The sequence below is a fragment of the Strigops habroptila genome, chromosome 11 (assembly GCF_004027225.2).
Source record: "Strigops habroptila isolate Jane chromosome 11, bStrHab1.2.pri, whole genome shotgun sequence".
Lineage (NCBI taxonomy): Eukaryota > Metazoa > Chordata > Aves > Psittaciformes > Psittacidae > Strigops > Strigops habroptila.
The window spans coordinates 35635960-35650149 of record NC_046360.1 but is presented as its reverse complement, the minus strand read 5'-3'; the positions used below and the strand labels follow the sequence as shown (position 1 = coordinate 35650149).

General features: G+C 44.9%; 3 protein-coding genes across 3 annotated transcripts in view; all 3 read left to right on the top strand.

Moving 5' to 3' along the window:
- The window catches only part of PRKAR2A (protein kinase cAMP-dependent type II regulatory subunit alpha), a 62006-nt gene extending 54549 nt beyond the window's left edge, over positions 1–7457 (top strand). Inside the window, exons 9-11 of the mRNA XM_030502095.2 lie at positions 1492–1557; positions 2231–2369; positions 2885–7457. Of these exons, the coding sequence (XP_030357955.1) occupies positions 1492–1557; positions 2231–2369; positions 2885–3018 (339 nt within the window). The 3' untranslated portion in view covers positions 3019–7457. The remainder of the gene's footprint in view (positions 1–1491; positions 1558–2230; positions 2370–2884) is intronic.
- Positions 7458–9319: 1862 nt separating this feature from the next.
- Positions 9320–12401, top strand: RPP14 (ribonuclease P/MRP subunit p14). The gene is made up of 5 exons (XM_030502094.1): positions 9320–9487; positions 9566–9650; positions 10244–10320; positions 10900–10978; positions 11749–12401. The coding sequence occupies exons 1-5, from the start codon at positions 9396–9398 to the stop codon at positions 11803–11805; spliced, it is 390 nt and encodes a 129-aa protein (XP_030357954.1). The 5' UTR covers positions 9320–9395; the 3' UTR covers positions 11806–12401.
- On the top strand, positions 11756–12404 carry HTD2 (hydroxyacyl-thioester dehydratase type 2). The gene has a single exon (XM_030502093.1). The coding sequence runs from the start codon at positions 11849–11851 to the stop codon at positions 12362–12364; it is 516 nt and encodes a 171-aa protein (XP_030357953.1). The 5' UTR covers positions 11756–11848; the 3' UTR covers positions 12365–12404.
- Positions 12405–14190: the final 1786 nt, after the last annotated feature.

The window sequence follows — 14190 nt, the reverse complement described above, 5'->3', positions numbered from 1 at the left end:
TCAGGGTTAACCAAAACCATTTTCCCTGATACTCTTAAAAAGAATATTTCGATGGTTAGTCTAGTTTCAGTTGACGGCCTTTGGTTGCTGGTGTCTGCTGTAATAGATGAAGGCCAGAGTGGTGGAACGTGAAGCTGGACAAGCTCAAGCTAAACCTGGGGGAGTTTTTTGGCTGTGACACAACGTTTTGGAGCGCTATTACTGATGAAACACTGGAATTTTGCCTCAAGTTTAGCTCAGGGTTGCTTTGTTGCAAAAGTGCTCTAGTTAAGTGGAAACTAATTCAAGAAAGTCCTTGGCTTACCTGAAATTGCAGGTTTGTGATCACAACTGTCATCTCGTTTTATAAACAAAATATGACTCCTTGATAATGTCTTGAATAATTAATCTTAATTACCTTCAATGTCAGATAACTGAATGCAGGAAACCTTAGTTTTATTCTGTCAAAAAATACCTTCAATTTAGTAAGTTGAAAACCTTGTTGCATAAGACCCTGAGAAAAATGAACTCTTAGCAATATCAAAGCTTATAAATCAGTCTCAGAACTGTGAACCCATGCAATCAGTGATCCAATTACACAGTTGGTTTTAATCTGTTGTAATAACTGAATCAAGGACTAGGATGTAATTACCCTTTAAAAGGAGGATTAATAGTCTGGATAGGTCTGGGTGATGGTAATACACTGCTGAAGATGATGAAATTTTATGCTTGGAAAAGATGTGATACCTCTTAACATTACAGCAGTTCATCCACACCAGGATCCCCTTTTCTCTCATGGGTAATTTTACATTTTACTTACTTTTCTGGAGTTTGACCCTTTAGTTAAGGGCAGTATGCTTGGAAGCACTTGAGAATTGTTAGTGCCTGCTGGTATTAGGAGGATGTTTCCCATTCAGTTGATTTTCACTCTTTTAAAGTACTCTTTCAGTACTCTTTCAGAAGTGTGCTGAGTGGATTAGTTCATGTTGTGATAGATGGCAACAGTGAAGGAAAGCTTTGCACTGGATGGTTCACAACATCCCCAGGAAGCTTAGCTAAAGGCCTCGTTTCTTCTTTAACTCCATGTTTAAATCTTGCATCACCTTCTCCCAGCCCATATTTCATACTCAAGTTGTAATCATCTCTTTCCATCCTTCCCATCACATTCATAGTCTCCTTGCCCACTTGACTTAACGTCACGTTTATCTCTCCTCACACTCTTTCACAGTTGTTTTGCTGAGCTGTTCCCATTCCCTTATCAGTTCCTTAACCAGCCTCTGTCTCCCTGAAGCCTCCTCTCTCACTGAATGAACTACACCAACCCCTCCTTCCCCTGTGGGTTCCTCTGGTAAATTACCTAACCAGGCACCTTTCAATGTTAAGAGTTTGAGTGTTTGTCAGTTCTGGCAGATTTCTGCACAAGGCCTAGTTCAGAGTGAATGCTTTAATACCATTTATACATACTTTTACAGTAAACTAAAAAATAATTTGTTTTACCTTTTCCTCTTTCAGGGTGATAAAGCAGATTGTTTTTACATTGTAGAAACTGGTGAAGTAAAAATCTTGATTAAAAGCAAGGTGAGTTCAAATTGGGTGGTTTGGCTTTAGGTTAGTCCCTGATTTGATAAATATGAGTGGTATGAAAAAGCCTAGCCTGACTTCTTATAAGATTTTATTTCTTATTATCACTCATGTGATGTAGGCTGTATGTAAGTCCCCGTACCTGTTCTGAAGAGGCCAGAAGTCACTTTACTGAAGTTTTAAAGTCTTCTGCTTGTATCTGCTCCTCTCCAAACTAACCTGATACACTCTCCCTGGCTTTAGGGGTGGATTTGAAACTTTTCTTCTAGGATAACAGAAAACTACAACTTACTAAGCCTGGGGTCTGTTATCTCTAGCGACATACTAGATGTTGGCATTTGAAAGGAGCTCTGTACAGTCTGAAACAGCCTTTGGGAACATGTTGTGCATGATAAAACCTGTGTGAGGTCAAAGTAACAGCAGTTCCCAAACTTCTCATGGTAAATACCTGCCAATCTCAAAACTTGTGGGCAGACATACACTTCTCTTATCAAACTTCTAACTGAATGTGCTGTCAAGGTGGTACCAGTACAGAGCATGACTTGGGGATTGCTAGTTGAAAAGCCCTAAACCAGCGAGCTGTTACACATCTCTCAGATATCTGGGATTAACAGCAGCCTCGTTCAAAGACAGAACTGTGTGCAGATAATCCAAACTTACTGTTTGACAGACTGTGACGAGTACAGAAGTGAACCAAGAAGTGGAGATTGCCCGGTGTCAGAGAGGGCAGTATTTTGGAGAGCTTGCACTTGTTACCAACAAACCCAGAGCAGCCTCTGCCTATGCTGTTGGGGAGGTCAAATGTTTAGGTAAGTAGATGTGTATTTCTGGTTATCCTTTCCTGGTCTTTGCTTGTTTCGTGGCTCATGCCCTAGTGAGCAGCTGTTTAAAACTTAGCAGCCTCTTGGTAACTGGTTGTCAGACACCAGCAGCTAGGAACATGGGCTGGAGGAGATCTCCAGGCTGAAGGCTGAGCAGCACTGCTACTTCCTTCCAGCATATTCTATTTTTTCTGCTGGTGTGGGCTGTGCTCTCTGACGGGACGAGTAGCATCAGATTCTTGTCTACAGCTCGTTTGTCACACACAGCTTTCAGGTGATCTTTTAATGCCAGTGTTTGTGTATTTGCCTCCTTTATTTATCCTTGAGATCAGGTGTCTGTTTCATGAATCTTGTTTCTCCAAATAACAGTACAGAGGGAAATCAGAAATAGGATTTCTGTTTCTGTAGCTTCTACTGAAGCCTCAAACCCAGACGGGTTGGACTCGAGGTCTGTGTTCTGAGTTTTGACAAACGATCTTGTTTTCACCTCTCTTCCTTTGCAGTCATGGATGTGCAAGCATTTGAGAGGTTGCTTGGACCCTGCATGGACATTATGAAGAGGAATATAACGCATTATGAGGAGCAACTGGTGGCAATGTTTGGCTCTAGTATGGACCTGAGGGATCCAGGGATTTAGGCACAGGGTACCTCAATGCCTTCTTAGTTCAAGACACAGAAAAGCCTCCTATCAGCAACACAACTCACAAGGAAAACGGACACTACGGAACAGTTACTGCTGCTGTCTTCTTGGGCATTTTAGAAATCATCAACAAGTCTCAGCACAGATGGATTGCTCACTCCCTGCCTCCACCTTGCTGCTGATACTTCATCATTAGACCTAGATTAAAGATCATTGTAACCCTATGTTCACTTACTTGGTTCAGAACGGCATCTGTCCAGCAGTTCAAGTGCCTGATACGAAACCCAAAGTGTGCAAGATACAGAAGCCTCCTTCCTTCTGGTGTTACTGTTGGGATAAATTTTCAGATCAGATTCTGTAGTGGCAGGTTGCCTGTTCTGCAGAGGCAACCAGTGGAATACGAGCCTTTTACAGGCTTATTACCTTCCTCTGATGCTTTCCTTACACAATGTCAAATTTGCTTTTAATTGTAGCATCTGGGTTTGAAGTTAAAATATCAAGGGAGCCAATTACTAAGGTGGCACTGAAGTTTTCCTCCACCTGCTGAAAGCAGCAGGTACTAGAGCTCTTTAAACCAAGTAAAACAAGCTGGGGACATGGGAGAGTCTGCTTAGCAACAAAATGCAGAAGATGAAGCATTACTAGATTTGAAGTGTTTTCTGAGCAGCAAAGAAAAATGTTTTACTCTATGCTGCCCAAAAAAGTGCAGTGGTTCAGATCAAATGGCCTGAAGGTGTCATAATTGTCATCTCCCCCAATTTGCTCCTTGTCCCTGACACTGAGAACATTTTATTGTGGTGAGATCACAATAGATGACCTTCTCTTGCTTACAGAGATCCTTTATACTGCTAGATTTCCCAGGGCGCTGTTGTTGACTGGGTCAGTTTTAAAGCTTTTTAAGGAGGTGAATGTTTTGTAATTTAAATGAAGACAACTTCTGTACTTGTTTACAGGAGCTCCCCCCCCCAGTCCTAACATTTCAACAGTATTCTGACTTCATTAGACACTTGGATGCTTCCAAATACCACGTTGATTTGCTAAACAGTTGGCAACGTTTGACTTTGTAAAGCCAATGTCTTTGCTAACCACGCAGTTGGTGTGTTAGAGGAGTCTTTTTGGTTTAGGTGATAACTAAGCTAATGTTGATCTAAAATACCTGTTAAATTTGCAGCATTTATTAGGTAGATTCTATTTCTATAGCTTTAATGACCTTAAATTGGCATCCTGCTGAGATTTTACCAGAGTATTATCTAAATAAGGATCAGACCATAAGAAGGACGTTTTTATGGTGTACAAACAGAATATTTATATTAAGACATTGAATTTGTAGGTAATAAATCTAGTGACCCTTTGAATTTGCATTCTCCTGCAGCTCATGCAAAACTTCCTGGTGTTTTATGGGGTTATAAACTTTTAATTGTGGATGCTAGTATAACAGAATCTGTTCTTTTTATTCATGGCCACGTGAGCAAGAATAGAAGGATGCTAATGTTGAATTCCTGCTTCTAGTTACCACAGTGGACATTTCTCTAAGGCACGAGATGCTTAGCTGCAACTCTCAAGTTGATTTCTGGACAGTTTCTTTTCCTAAATGGATGAGCTCCTCCCAGTTCCTGCAATATGAGTAAGATGGAAACTCGATAAGTTTGAATGGCTGTTGTCCAGTTACTGTAATTGGAGTCATATTTTTATATAATGCAAATGATTTGTAATGGACACCACTGAACTAGGTGTTTCCATGTTATTAAAGTCCTGGTTGTGATGTCTAGTGGCTGTTCTAACTGCATGTGTTTTAGAACAGTGAATTTCCCTTGCTTTGCTGGGCTGTGTTTTTGTTGTACATGACAGCCAAAGCAGCAGCAGGTACTTCTCATTCATGCTTCCAAGGTTTAGCACCAAAGACAGAATCATTCTTTTGATTACAGAATTAAAGAATAAACCAAACCAAAATAAAACAACCCCTAAAAAGGCCAACAAACAGAACCCAAGAAAAAATTAGGAACTCCCTTCCCTCCTCCCCCCCGCCCCGGGTCCTTGCATTGATAACAGATAAAACTTTAGGATACTTTGGGCTCCAAGACAAGAGTCTGTCTGAGGCCAGTTTGTGGCTGTCCAGCGAACCAGACACAAACTGGTCTTCAGACCAGTGTCTGTGCTGCTTACACTGCCATGTGAACTGAAGAGAACTTGCTGTGGCTCATCACAGCCAGCCTTGTTGCTCCCAGGCAGAACCTCCTCTCCTTTGCCCAGAGGAGCCTGGCGGGTTGAGCTGCCTTGCGGACGGATCCTGCTTCTCGCAGCCTTTGGTTCTCTGCAGGACAGGATTGTAAACCTCAGCAGATGCAAATGATGGCAATTGTTCTGAAGCTTAACCAAAAATCCAGGCAAGGCTGGTGTTAGATTCTTAAGGTCATTCCGCCTGGCAGGGAGGATTTCATAAAATCGTAGAATAGATAAGGTTGGAAAGGACCTTAAGATCATTTAGTTCCAACCTCCCTGCCATGGGCAGGGATGCCTCACACTAGACCATGTTGCCCAAGGCTCTGCCCAAGCTGGCCTTGAACACTGCCAGGGATGGGGCATTTACAACTACTTTGATTTGATGACTTCTAGAAGTTGGAGGAAAGGATGAGAATGTCAAATTAAAGACTGGGATTGCACGTGAGCGAGAACAAGCTTTTTGAAGCTTTACCTTTCCCTCAACTCCCTGAAGCAAAGGCATCCTGGGCAATGCCATCCCGCATCCAGGATCTGTGTGATATCATTGTGAGGTGTAGAGAGACAACCTGACCTTGAGCTGAAAGAGAACAAGCCTGTGAGGAGGTTCAGCCATTTAAAAGCTGTTAATTTGCAATGTGCCCGATGAGTTTGGTCTGGTTTAACCAACCCCTTCTGTACAATTCTGGAGCATGAAGATAGCGAGAGAAGCTTGTAGTAAGATACTCATCGTTGCCAGGTTAACATTGGGTTAGAGAATCAGCAATGAGCAAAGTTGGAAAGCGTGTGAGTGGTGATACCACGACCAGGGAGTGAAGCGAGGTGCCTGCTTGTGAGGATCTGTCCACATCGCTGCACCTCAGCTCACTCCTTTTCACTGACTGTTCATCCCAATTGTCATGGAGAAAGAGCCCAAGTGTGTTGTTGTTACTACTCAGTGTAAATCTGCCGAGGAGGCTCTGAAATTGGCAGAGAGAGAAATCTTGTTTTGAATAAAATTAGTCAGCAGCAAAATGGGCAAAGAGGAAAGTGTCTTTGAGACTTGGAGGAGGAAAAGTCTCTTGTTTGTGATTCCCTGCTTGTGATTGTCGTGAAGTCAGTGAGAGGAGCTTTCAGTGGTCAAAACCCCTGGCGTAGTATTTCTGTTTAATGTCCCAGCACAGGTTTCACAATGTAAACGAACAAAAAAGGGCAAAAGTGCAAACCTTGAAACTTTCAGACAAAACTTTAAAATCAAAGTGCAAATTGCACAGAGAGCAAAGCCTGAAACCCCTTTGAATGTCACTTCCATGATTTCTTTTCTGTTGCTGAAAGCAGACTCTTGTTCTTGATGTGTTTGTAACCTCGTCTTGCCAAAATACGAACGCTTTGGGTTGGTTTTTTTTCACTCCAGGTAATTTTTCTTGTTACAGTTATTGCTGATTATTTCCACTTCTTTCAAACCATGTATTTTATTTCAAGAGGCCTTCCTCGTGGATTTCCTGCCGAAGGTCTGCAGCACTATACTGCTCTGTCAAGGTGCAAAAGAGAGTCACTAACCTCATAGGAGAACACTCAGCTTAGCTGGCTGGAGCTAATAATGCGCTACTAATTTTCCTCTGCTCTGGGGCAGGAGGGGAATTAAATTCTGCATAAAGTTGCTACCTCAAGGCTCCAAGTGCTTTTAAAGGTCTTTCACTTGGGAGAATTTAATAGGACAGTTCTTAAAGTTGGTCTGTTCTTTAGAGTTAAGTGGGTTTTTTAAATTGATTTATTGAGGGACCCTCATTTTAATTCATTCTACATTTCGTACTTGATTCTCAAAGGATGGTTCTTGCGCTATGAAAGAAATACATCTGCCATATAAACATATGGTTTTAACAAGCCACTCTGGGGTTCAGCTTCACTTTTGGTTAATAAAAACCTGACATGTTGTGTCCAGCCTTCCTGTACAACCCTGTGTGTGCTCTTTATTGACACAACCCCCAGTGCTTACCTCCAGAGCGGACTTCCCAGCAGCTAACTGGATTTACTCGGAGTGCCTGAGTTGCTTGTGTTATCAGAGCCTTACAGAGAACAGCACTCGCCCTGTTGCAATAACCAAAAGAGATTTATCCATGACCCGACCACCAACTTGTGCTGTTTGGTGATACAATTTTACTTATACCTTAAAAATAATCCCAGTTTCTGTAGATATTATTGCTCCCAATAAAACTGGCTGCTCTGATATGTCTGCCAAATTATCGTAGAACTCATTTGTTGTTTGAGGATGGTGCTAACTGGTTCTCTGCTCCTAGGAGAGAATATTACAGAAGGTCTCTTGCCGGCCAAGAATTTTGTGTGCCAAGCTTCCTTTTTTTAACCTAACTAACAATTTGTAAGGAAAGTTACTTTGGTACGTGTGAAATTGCCTGTTCAAATACTCAGTATTTGCTTTTGCTGAAGCTTTATTTCTAAGCTTGCAGTATTTAATGTATGGTTTGTAAATTAGTCTGGGAGAGCGGTTCAGATGGATGGTGATGCCAAAGCCTCTGCTGGAATATGGTGCTTCAGCTTTGGGCACTCCAGCTCAGGGGAGACGTTGACACCTGAAGGGGCCAGAGGGCAGCAGAAAATGTTTCATTTTGCAGAAGGATAAGGAAAAGCTGGGATTTTTTTCTATGGAAAGAAGGACTGGGGGAAAAAGGGGCAGGGAATATCCAAACAAGGAGGGATGATCCCATATTGATTAGGACAGACCTATTAATACAGCACATGAGCAACAGCAGGGAAGCTGTTAAGCATTAAAAAGAGTTGTCTGGAAGAGAGCTAGAAGAGACTGCGTGGGGGGGAATGAAATCTTCCAGCACTATTATTATTTTTAATTTTGTTTATTTAACAGTTGTAAATGAGCTCTGCTGAATGCTCACGGTATCTGCCTGGGGCAGGGGTGGATCAGAAAACCTCTTGGGTTTGTTGCTGTTTTCTTAATGAATACCTCCTTAAAATCACTGTGGGCTTTAGCTGACACAAATACACCATCCCCAAGCTTTGTGCCACATCAGCAGTAGGAAGATGAAGACAGATCAGCGCCTGTAGAAGAGGGAGATGTGCCCTTCACAGCCCGACATGCAGGTGGGTGTCCTGGGGCAGGGGAGGCCTGTGGGGCAGAGAGAAAACCCCAGATCCAGACAGAAAACATCTTGAACTCTGAAGTTCTTCTGAGCAGCTCGATGGCAAAGGCAAATGGTGTCAATCACGTCAGAGGGGTGTTAGGCTGCTGCTGTGTTACCCTGCTGGGGTCACTATTCATTCCTGGATAAACCTCTTTTTGTACAAGAAGTAAGATTCTGTGACGTTCTTACACTGAGGATGATGTTTCATCATTTTAGCAGAGCAAAGATACTTGTCCTGCTGTTTCTCTCCAAAGGATGTATTTCACCCCAATCTCCAGATCAGCTACAAGGTACTAAAGTCATGTTATTTTATCTCCTCAACTAGGTGTTGGCCAGTGAGGTGCAAAGATGCTGCCAACCTACTTCTCTGTACTTTTCAAGTCTGTTTCAGCTGTGTGTACTGCAAACTAGAGCCTAAGAAACCCCACTGCCCTCAATGTTTGTAACCTGTTACCCTGCCAGACAGCACTGCCACGAACCGCATCAGGACCAACATGATTTAAAGGGAAGCGATGGAGCATCTCCGCGAGCCCCTCTCCAACAGCATGTTTACTGTGGAGCGCCCAATATTTGCCTTCCCGCAGCTAAAAGCCGCCCTGTCGCACTCGGAAACACCATCTGTTCCCACAGCTTCCCAGGGATTCATTTCAGCCCCAGAGGCTGCTTGTTGCCTCCCTCCCTCTCAGAGGTTGCCCACACACCGCGCTTCGGGCTCTGGGCACGGGGCTCGCCTGGGCCCTGCCCCGTTGCCACCCCGTGCCCACCGGGGCAGCATCCAGCGCCCTCTCTCCTCGCCGGTACAACCGGGAACCGGCTGTTTCCCCCGGCGGGAGGCTCGGCGCTTTCATCCCCGCGCTCCCGGTTCAGCCTTCCCCCATCAGCCGCCGCTGTGTCCCGGAGGTGGGACGCGGAGCACCGCCCGGTCGCTATGGCAACGCGAGGGCTGAGCCCTCGGGGCCGCCGTACACGCTTCGGTGCGGCGGACGCGCCGCCATTGGCTTGGGCGGGACCGGGAGGGGCGGGATGGCGCCAGCGGGGCCGGAGGTCGCCGCCGCCACCTTTGAGCGGAGGGTGCTGCGGAGCGCGGCGGAGCACCACTACCTGCGAGTGCGGCTGTGAGTGACACCCCGGTCCGCGGGGACCCCCTGACCGATACCCCCCCTCATCCCGCCCCTTTGCTCTGCTGCCCGCAGGGAGCTGCCGGACGGCGGGGCCCGGCCGAACGTGGCGCAGTTCAAGCAGCTGGTGGTGTCGGCGCTGAGGGAGCTGCACGGAGAGGTGAGCCCCGGCCGAGCGGGCTTCTGCCGCCGGAGGGCACCCGCCTGGCTGCGGAGAGGGGCTGAGGAGGCGGGTTAAGGGGTCCCGGTTTGCCGCCGGTAACGTGTTACCGGTTCGCCAGCCCACGTTGTAACTTGCTGCTGGTGCAGCCGGGGTTGTACGCTTTGGTTTAGGGTCTGTGGTGAAGTGGCTCCGGCATATCTGATTTTTAGAGCTTGGGGTGTTGATGGTTTCGCTGTAGTGAGGCTTTAAAAGAGAACAGTGGGAAGGGAATGGCTTCTTGGCTGGGCAAGTGTGCAGAAACTGTTCTTGGCCTGCTTACTGTATTGCTGGGCATCTTTAAATGAGTCCTGTCACCTCTGGGTCCTTTGTTTTCCATCTGTAATAGGGAACTAAAAGTGGCTTTATCTAAAGAGCTCTTGAGGGGAAGGATGCTGCATAAAATCTAGTGGTGTTCGTGCTTAAACACTCGTGTGAGATGTGAACATAGCTACAACTTCTGCGTTAAGTGCTGGAAGTGAAATCACTTGCTTATAAACCATCCCTACGAGAGCATAAGATGGTACTTGCTTAATAACATATTTTTTTCATAGGTTGGAGCAGCTTTGCCTGTTGACATCTTAACATATGAGGAAAAAACTCTCTCTGCCATATTAAGAGTTGTTAGCAGGTAAGGTGCAGCAGGTACACACTTCAGGTACTGCCGTGAAAATACTTTTCATAAGAAAACTCTTAAGCTGAGAATGGTCTGTGAAGAATTAAACCTGACTTGCAAATGTCTGCATACAGCATGCAGAAAAGAAATAAAAAAATCACCAAGATTTGGTCACCTACATACATCAGTACATTACTCCTGCTTTGGAACGGAATGGTCTGACAGGAACTACATTGAAACACATGGCTTTAAATCTCTTACTATAGTAAAGATGAGAATGATTACTGTCTGTAGATGGTGACAACAACTGCAGATGATTTTAATAGATAGATGCATAGATAGAACAAGAACAGGGGCAGTAAAGTGACCTTGAAAAGGTTACAGTACGTGTCTCTATGTCAAGGGCAAGAAACTGTCATCACCGCACTATCCCTTCAGGGCATACTTTGCTGGTAGAACTCAATGGTGAAATACCTGCTGTTACACTCAGTTAAGGTTTCGTTGCTCTGTATGTAACATGTTTTTTATTTAAGCTGTTTATGCCACAGGAAAACTGAGAAAACCAAATTTCATTAATACACTTTGTTTTCTTAGTGGCCTTGTCAAGCTGTGGAGTGCTCTGACATTGCTGGGCTTCTACCAGAACAGGAGGTGTGCCTTTCGAGTGCTGCAGGTAAAGCCCTGTGGGGACTGGATGTCATATAATCACAGAATGGTTTGGGTTGGAAGGGACCTTAAATCTCATCTAATTCCAACCCCCTACCACAGGCAGGGACACCTTCCACTAGAGCAGGTTGCTCCAAGCCCCGTCCAACCTGGCCTCATCTCCCCCAGATATGAGTTCTCACTCTAAGCCTGGCTGGGCAGCTGAGCCTTGGCCGTGCCCACTGCCTCGTCCTAGAAAGATGCCCTGGATGCAAAAACATCTTGGTTTGGATTTGAAATGTGTTTCAGTGCAGGTGTGTAGGCCTGTGCTTGACCAATTCGTGTAATGAACCTTGTAAAATGTGACATTAATGAGTGTCTCATTACTTTATGGCTTTGTTCCAGTGATGAGTCCTAATCTCATTAATACACCTGCAAGAAAATAATTTCTGGAAAGGTTTTGTTCTTTGTCAACATCTTGGTCCAATATTTGATTTTCCCTACCCCATTTCTTCCCTTTCTAATAATCACTGTCACCTGACGTCATTTAAAAATGCATGTGTGAACATGCACTTCCAGAGCTTAGTTCTTCCAGAGGATGCTGCTTAATAAAGTGATTTCCGAGAATTCTTTGCTCTGAAGCCCTGGCTTAACAAAGCTCTGCTGGGGCATAGCTCTTAAGTTTTTAATCTTTTATGTAAAAGGAAAGTAAGTATTTTAAACTTTGAGTGATTTATTTTCTTCAGTGCTTTAAGTTTGTTTCTTGCTTTGTTGTTTGTTTTCTTTCCCCCAAATCAGACGTCTCCATTTCTTCTCGCGTTAGCTGGCAACAGTAGAGAACTAGTCTTGGACTGAACACAGTTGTTGGTCTGGTTGTACGAAGCAGAAGTTGCTTGAGATGTTGCAACTCTTCAGGCGTGGAATTTTTGGAGGGGTTTTCCCACAAAGAGCCTTGACAAAGCTCATCTTTATCAACTCACGGTTTGGACGTCCTGTACTTCAGAGCTTACACATAAAAGTTGGAGACAAGGCTGAAATTGCCAAAGCTTTTACCCAGGATGATGTTATTACATTTTCTCATTTAACAGGTGACACAAATCCTTTGCATTTAAATGAAGATTTTGCAAAGCAGTCTAGGTTTGGGAGAATTGTTGTACATGGAGTTTTGATCAATGGACTTATTTCTGCGGTTCTGGGTACTAAAATGCCAGGTCAAGGATGTATATTTCTTTCTCAGGAGATCCGATTCCCAGCTCCTTTGTATCCTGGTGAGGAGGTTGTAGCTGGAGCAGAAGTGCAACACCTGAAGGGTTCTATTGCTCACATTTCGGTGTCCTGTAAAGTCAAAGACAGTGCAAAGACTGTTATGGAGGGGATGGTGAAAGTCATGGTGCCAGACCGTCAGAGCTGTTGATCCTGTGCTTCTCTACTATAAAGGCCACAAATGTACAGTTGGTTTTGACTCTGTCTTTTTACATGACGTCACTTAATCTGGTAAATTTGCAACAAAAGCCCTTCAAAGTGTTTCAAAGGCGGTGCCCAAACTTAATCTTGATAGAGATAGATTAAGATCTTGCATTAAACTTAGAGCTTTTCATTTTCCCCTGGCCACTGCCAAGGTGAAACCACTGGAATTAGGCATGTGCTGTGATAGAAGTGTCATGTTTAAACAAGTCTTTGCTGCTGTGGGGAGCCTGGAGTGGCGGGGTTCAGGCTGAGGCTGTTCTTTCTGGGTCCACACTAGATCAGTTAAAACTTGTTCCCTCTTTACAAAGTTGTATTGCTAAGGAGCACTGGAGGGAGGGGATGGTGCTGTGGGTTTAACAAGCAGAACAGAAGTGGAGGTATTGACTGTGTGAACATGTATTCCCCTTTGCCCACTAAAAGTACCTGGGTTGCTGATAGAGCAGGCTTTGGGTAAATTCATTTGTATATCATCTGCGTTAAATTATTTTAGTACCAACATAAGATTATTGTACACTAAGAAGCTTTGTTTAGGACCATCAGGAGTAGAAGTACAGGCTGTCTTCAATTGGTGGCTCAAAATTTTCTGGCAAAACATCTGTTTCCCCCCTATCTCTGCCACCAAAATGCATTTGTAACTTCTGTTGAGTGCAGGTAACTTCAGAAGTTGCTTGCTATAGAAAAAGAGTTTGTCCTCAAACTGTGATGAAAGCTACTGGTGAAACAGTTACACTGCCTGGGTGTGATGTCTTGTTTGTAAATGCAACTGCAGTGTAAGGAGGAACCCCTGGTGCTGAGTCACACTGATCAGAGGGAGGGGTTGCGTTTAAGGTCGTAGAATCCCAGACTGATTTGGATGGGAAGGGACCTTAAAGCTCATCCAGTTCGAAGTCTCTGCCACAGGCAGGGACACCTTCCACTAGAGCAGGTTGCTCCAAGCCCCTGTGTCCAACCTGGCCTTGAACACTGCCAGGGATGGGGCAGCCACAGCTTCTCTGGGCACCCTGTGCCAGTGCCTCAGCACTCGCAGTTTGATCTTTGACTTCACTGTGCCCTTTGCTTTCAAAGGAACACAGAACCAGTTTGCAACACAGAAACGGTGCTTGGTGAGAGCTTTCCTTACCTCCTGTCTGTTAGAGCTATTTCACTTCCCATTGCCTTCTGATGTGAGTAGCTGCCTGATCTTTTGCCAGTGATTTTTAGCAGGTGTGCTCCTTCCCTCCTTCCGTGTTCTCCAGATGGGAAGCTGTCACATCAGTGCCTGTTAACAGAGCAAATCGAGTCAATGTCTGACCTCCCTCTTGCTGTACGAGGAGTGTGAGAGGACAAGAGGAAACAGACGAATGTTCAACAGGCAGCAGGTTCCCATGCGCTTAGTACTGAAATAGTTTTCCGACTGCTGCAGTGGCAGTTAGGATGTGGAACTCAATTTAACCCTCCTTGCAGGAAAACCGCCCCAAACTCCTAAAATCTACACATTGAGTGGAAGAATTTGGATGTTATTTGATATTTAATGATGCTTTAACTACAAATAAACCCTAAACGGTGCAGAGCAACTGGTGCACCAGCCCTTTCCAGTTTGTCTTTGCGAGCACCAGCGGTGCCTTGGCGCTACCCCCCCTCGGGCTGAAGCTGGTGCTACCGTCGCGGCACAGAGCACCGGGTACGGGTGACTTGGGCATCACCGGGCGGTCACATGCGCTCCGCTGGTCCCCCTGCTCCTCTTCCCGTTTCCATCCCGGGAATGCTCCGTTCCCGTCCCGCCGCCACCCGCTC

What these genes read in the sequence shown, in the direction of transcription:
- HTD2 (XM_030502093.1), top strand. Translation starts at nt 11,849, where the DNA reads ATGTTGCAACTCTTCAGGCGTGGAATTTTTGGAGGGGTTTTCCCACAA.
- RPP14 (XM_030502094.1), top strand. Translation starts at nt 9,396, where the DNA reads ATGGCGCCAGCGGGGCCGGAGGTCGCCGCCGCCACCTTTGAGCGGAGG. An exon ending in CACTACCTGCGAGTGCGGCT is followed by an intron (nt 9,488 to 9,565) that starts GTGAGTGACACC and finishes TGCTGCCCGCAG; the next exon opens with GGAGCTGCCGGACGGCGGGG. An exon ending in GTGCCTTTCGAGTGCTGCAG is followed by an intron (nt 10,979 to 11,748) that starts GTAAAGCCCTGT and finishes CCCCCAAATCAG; the next exon opens with ACGTCTCCATTTCTTCTCGC.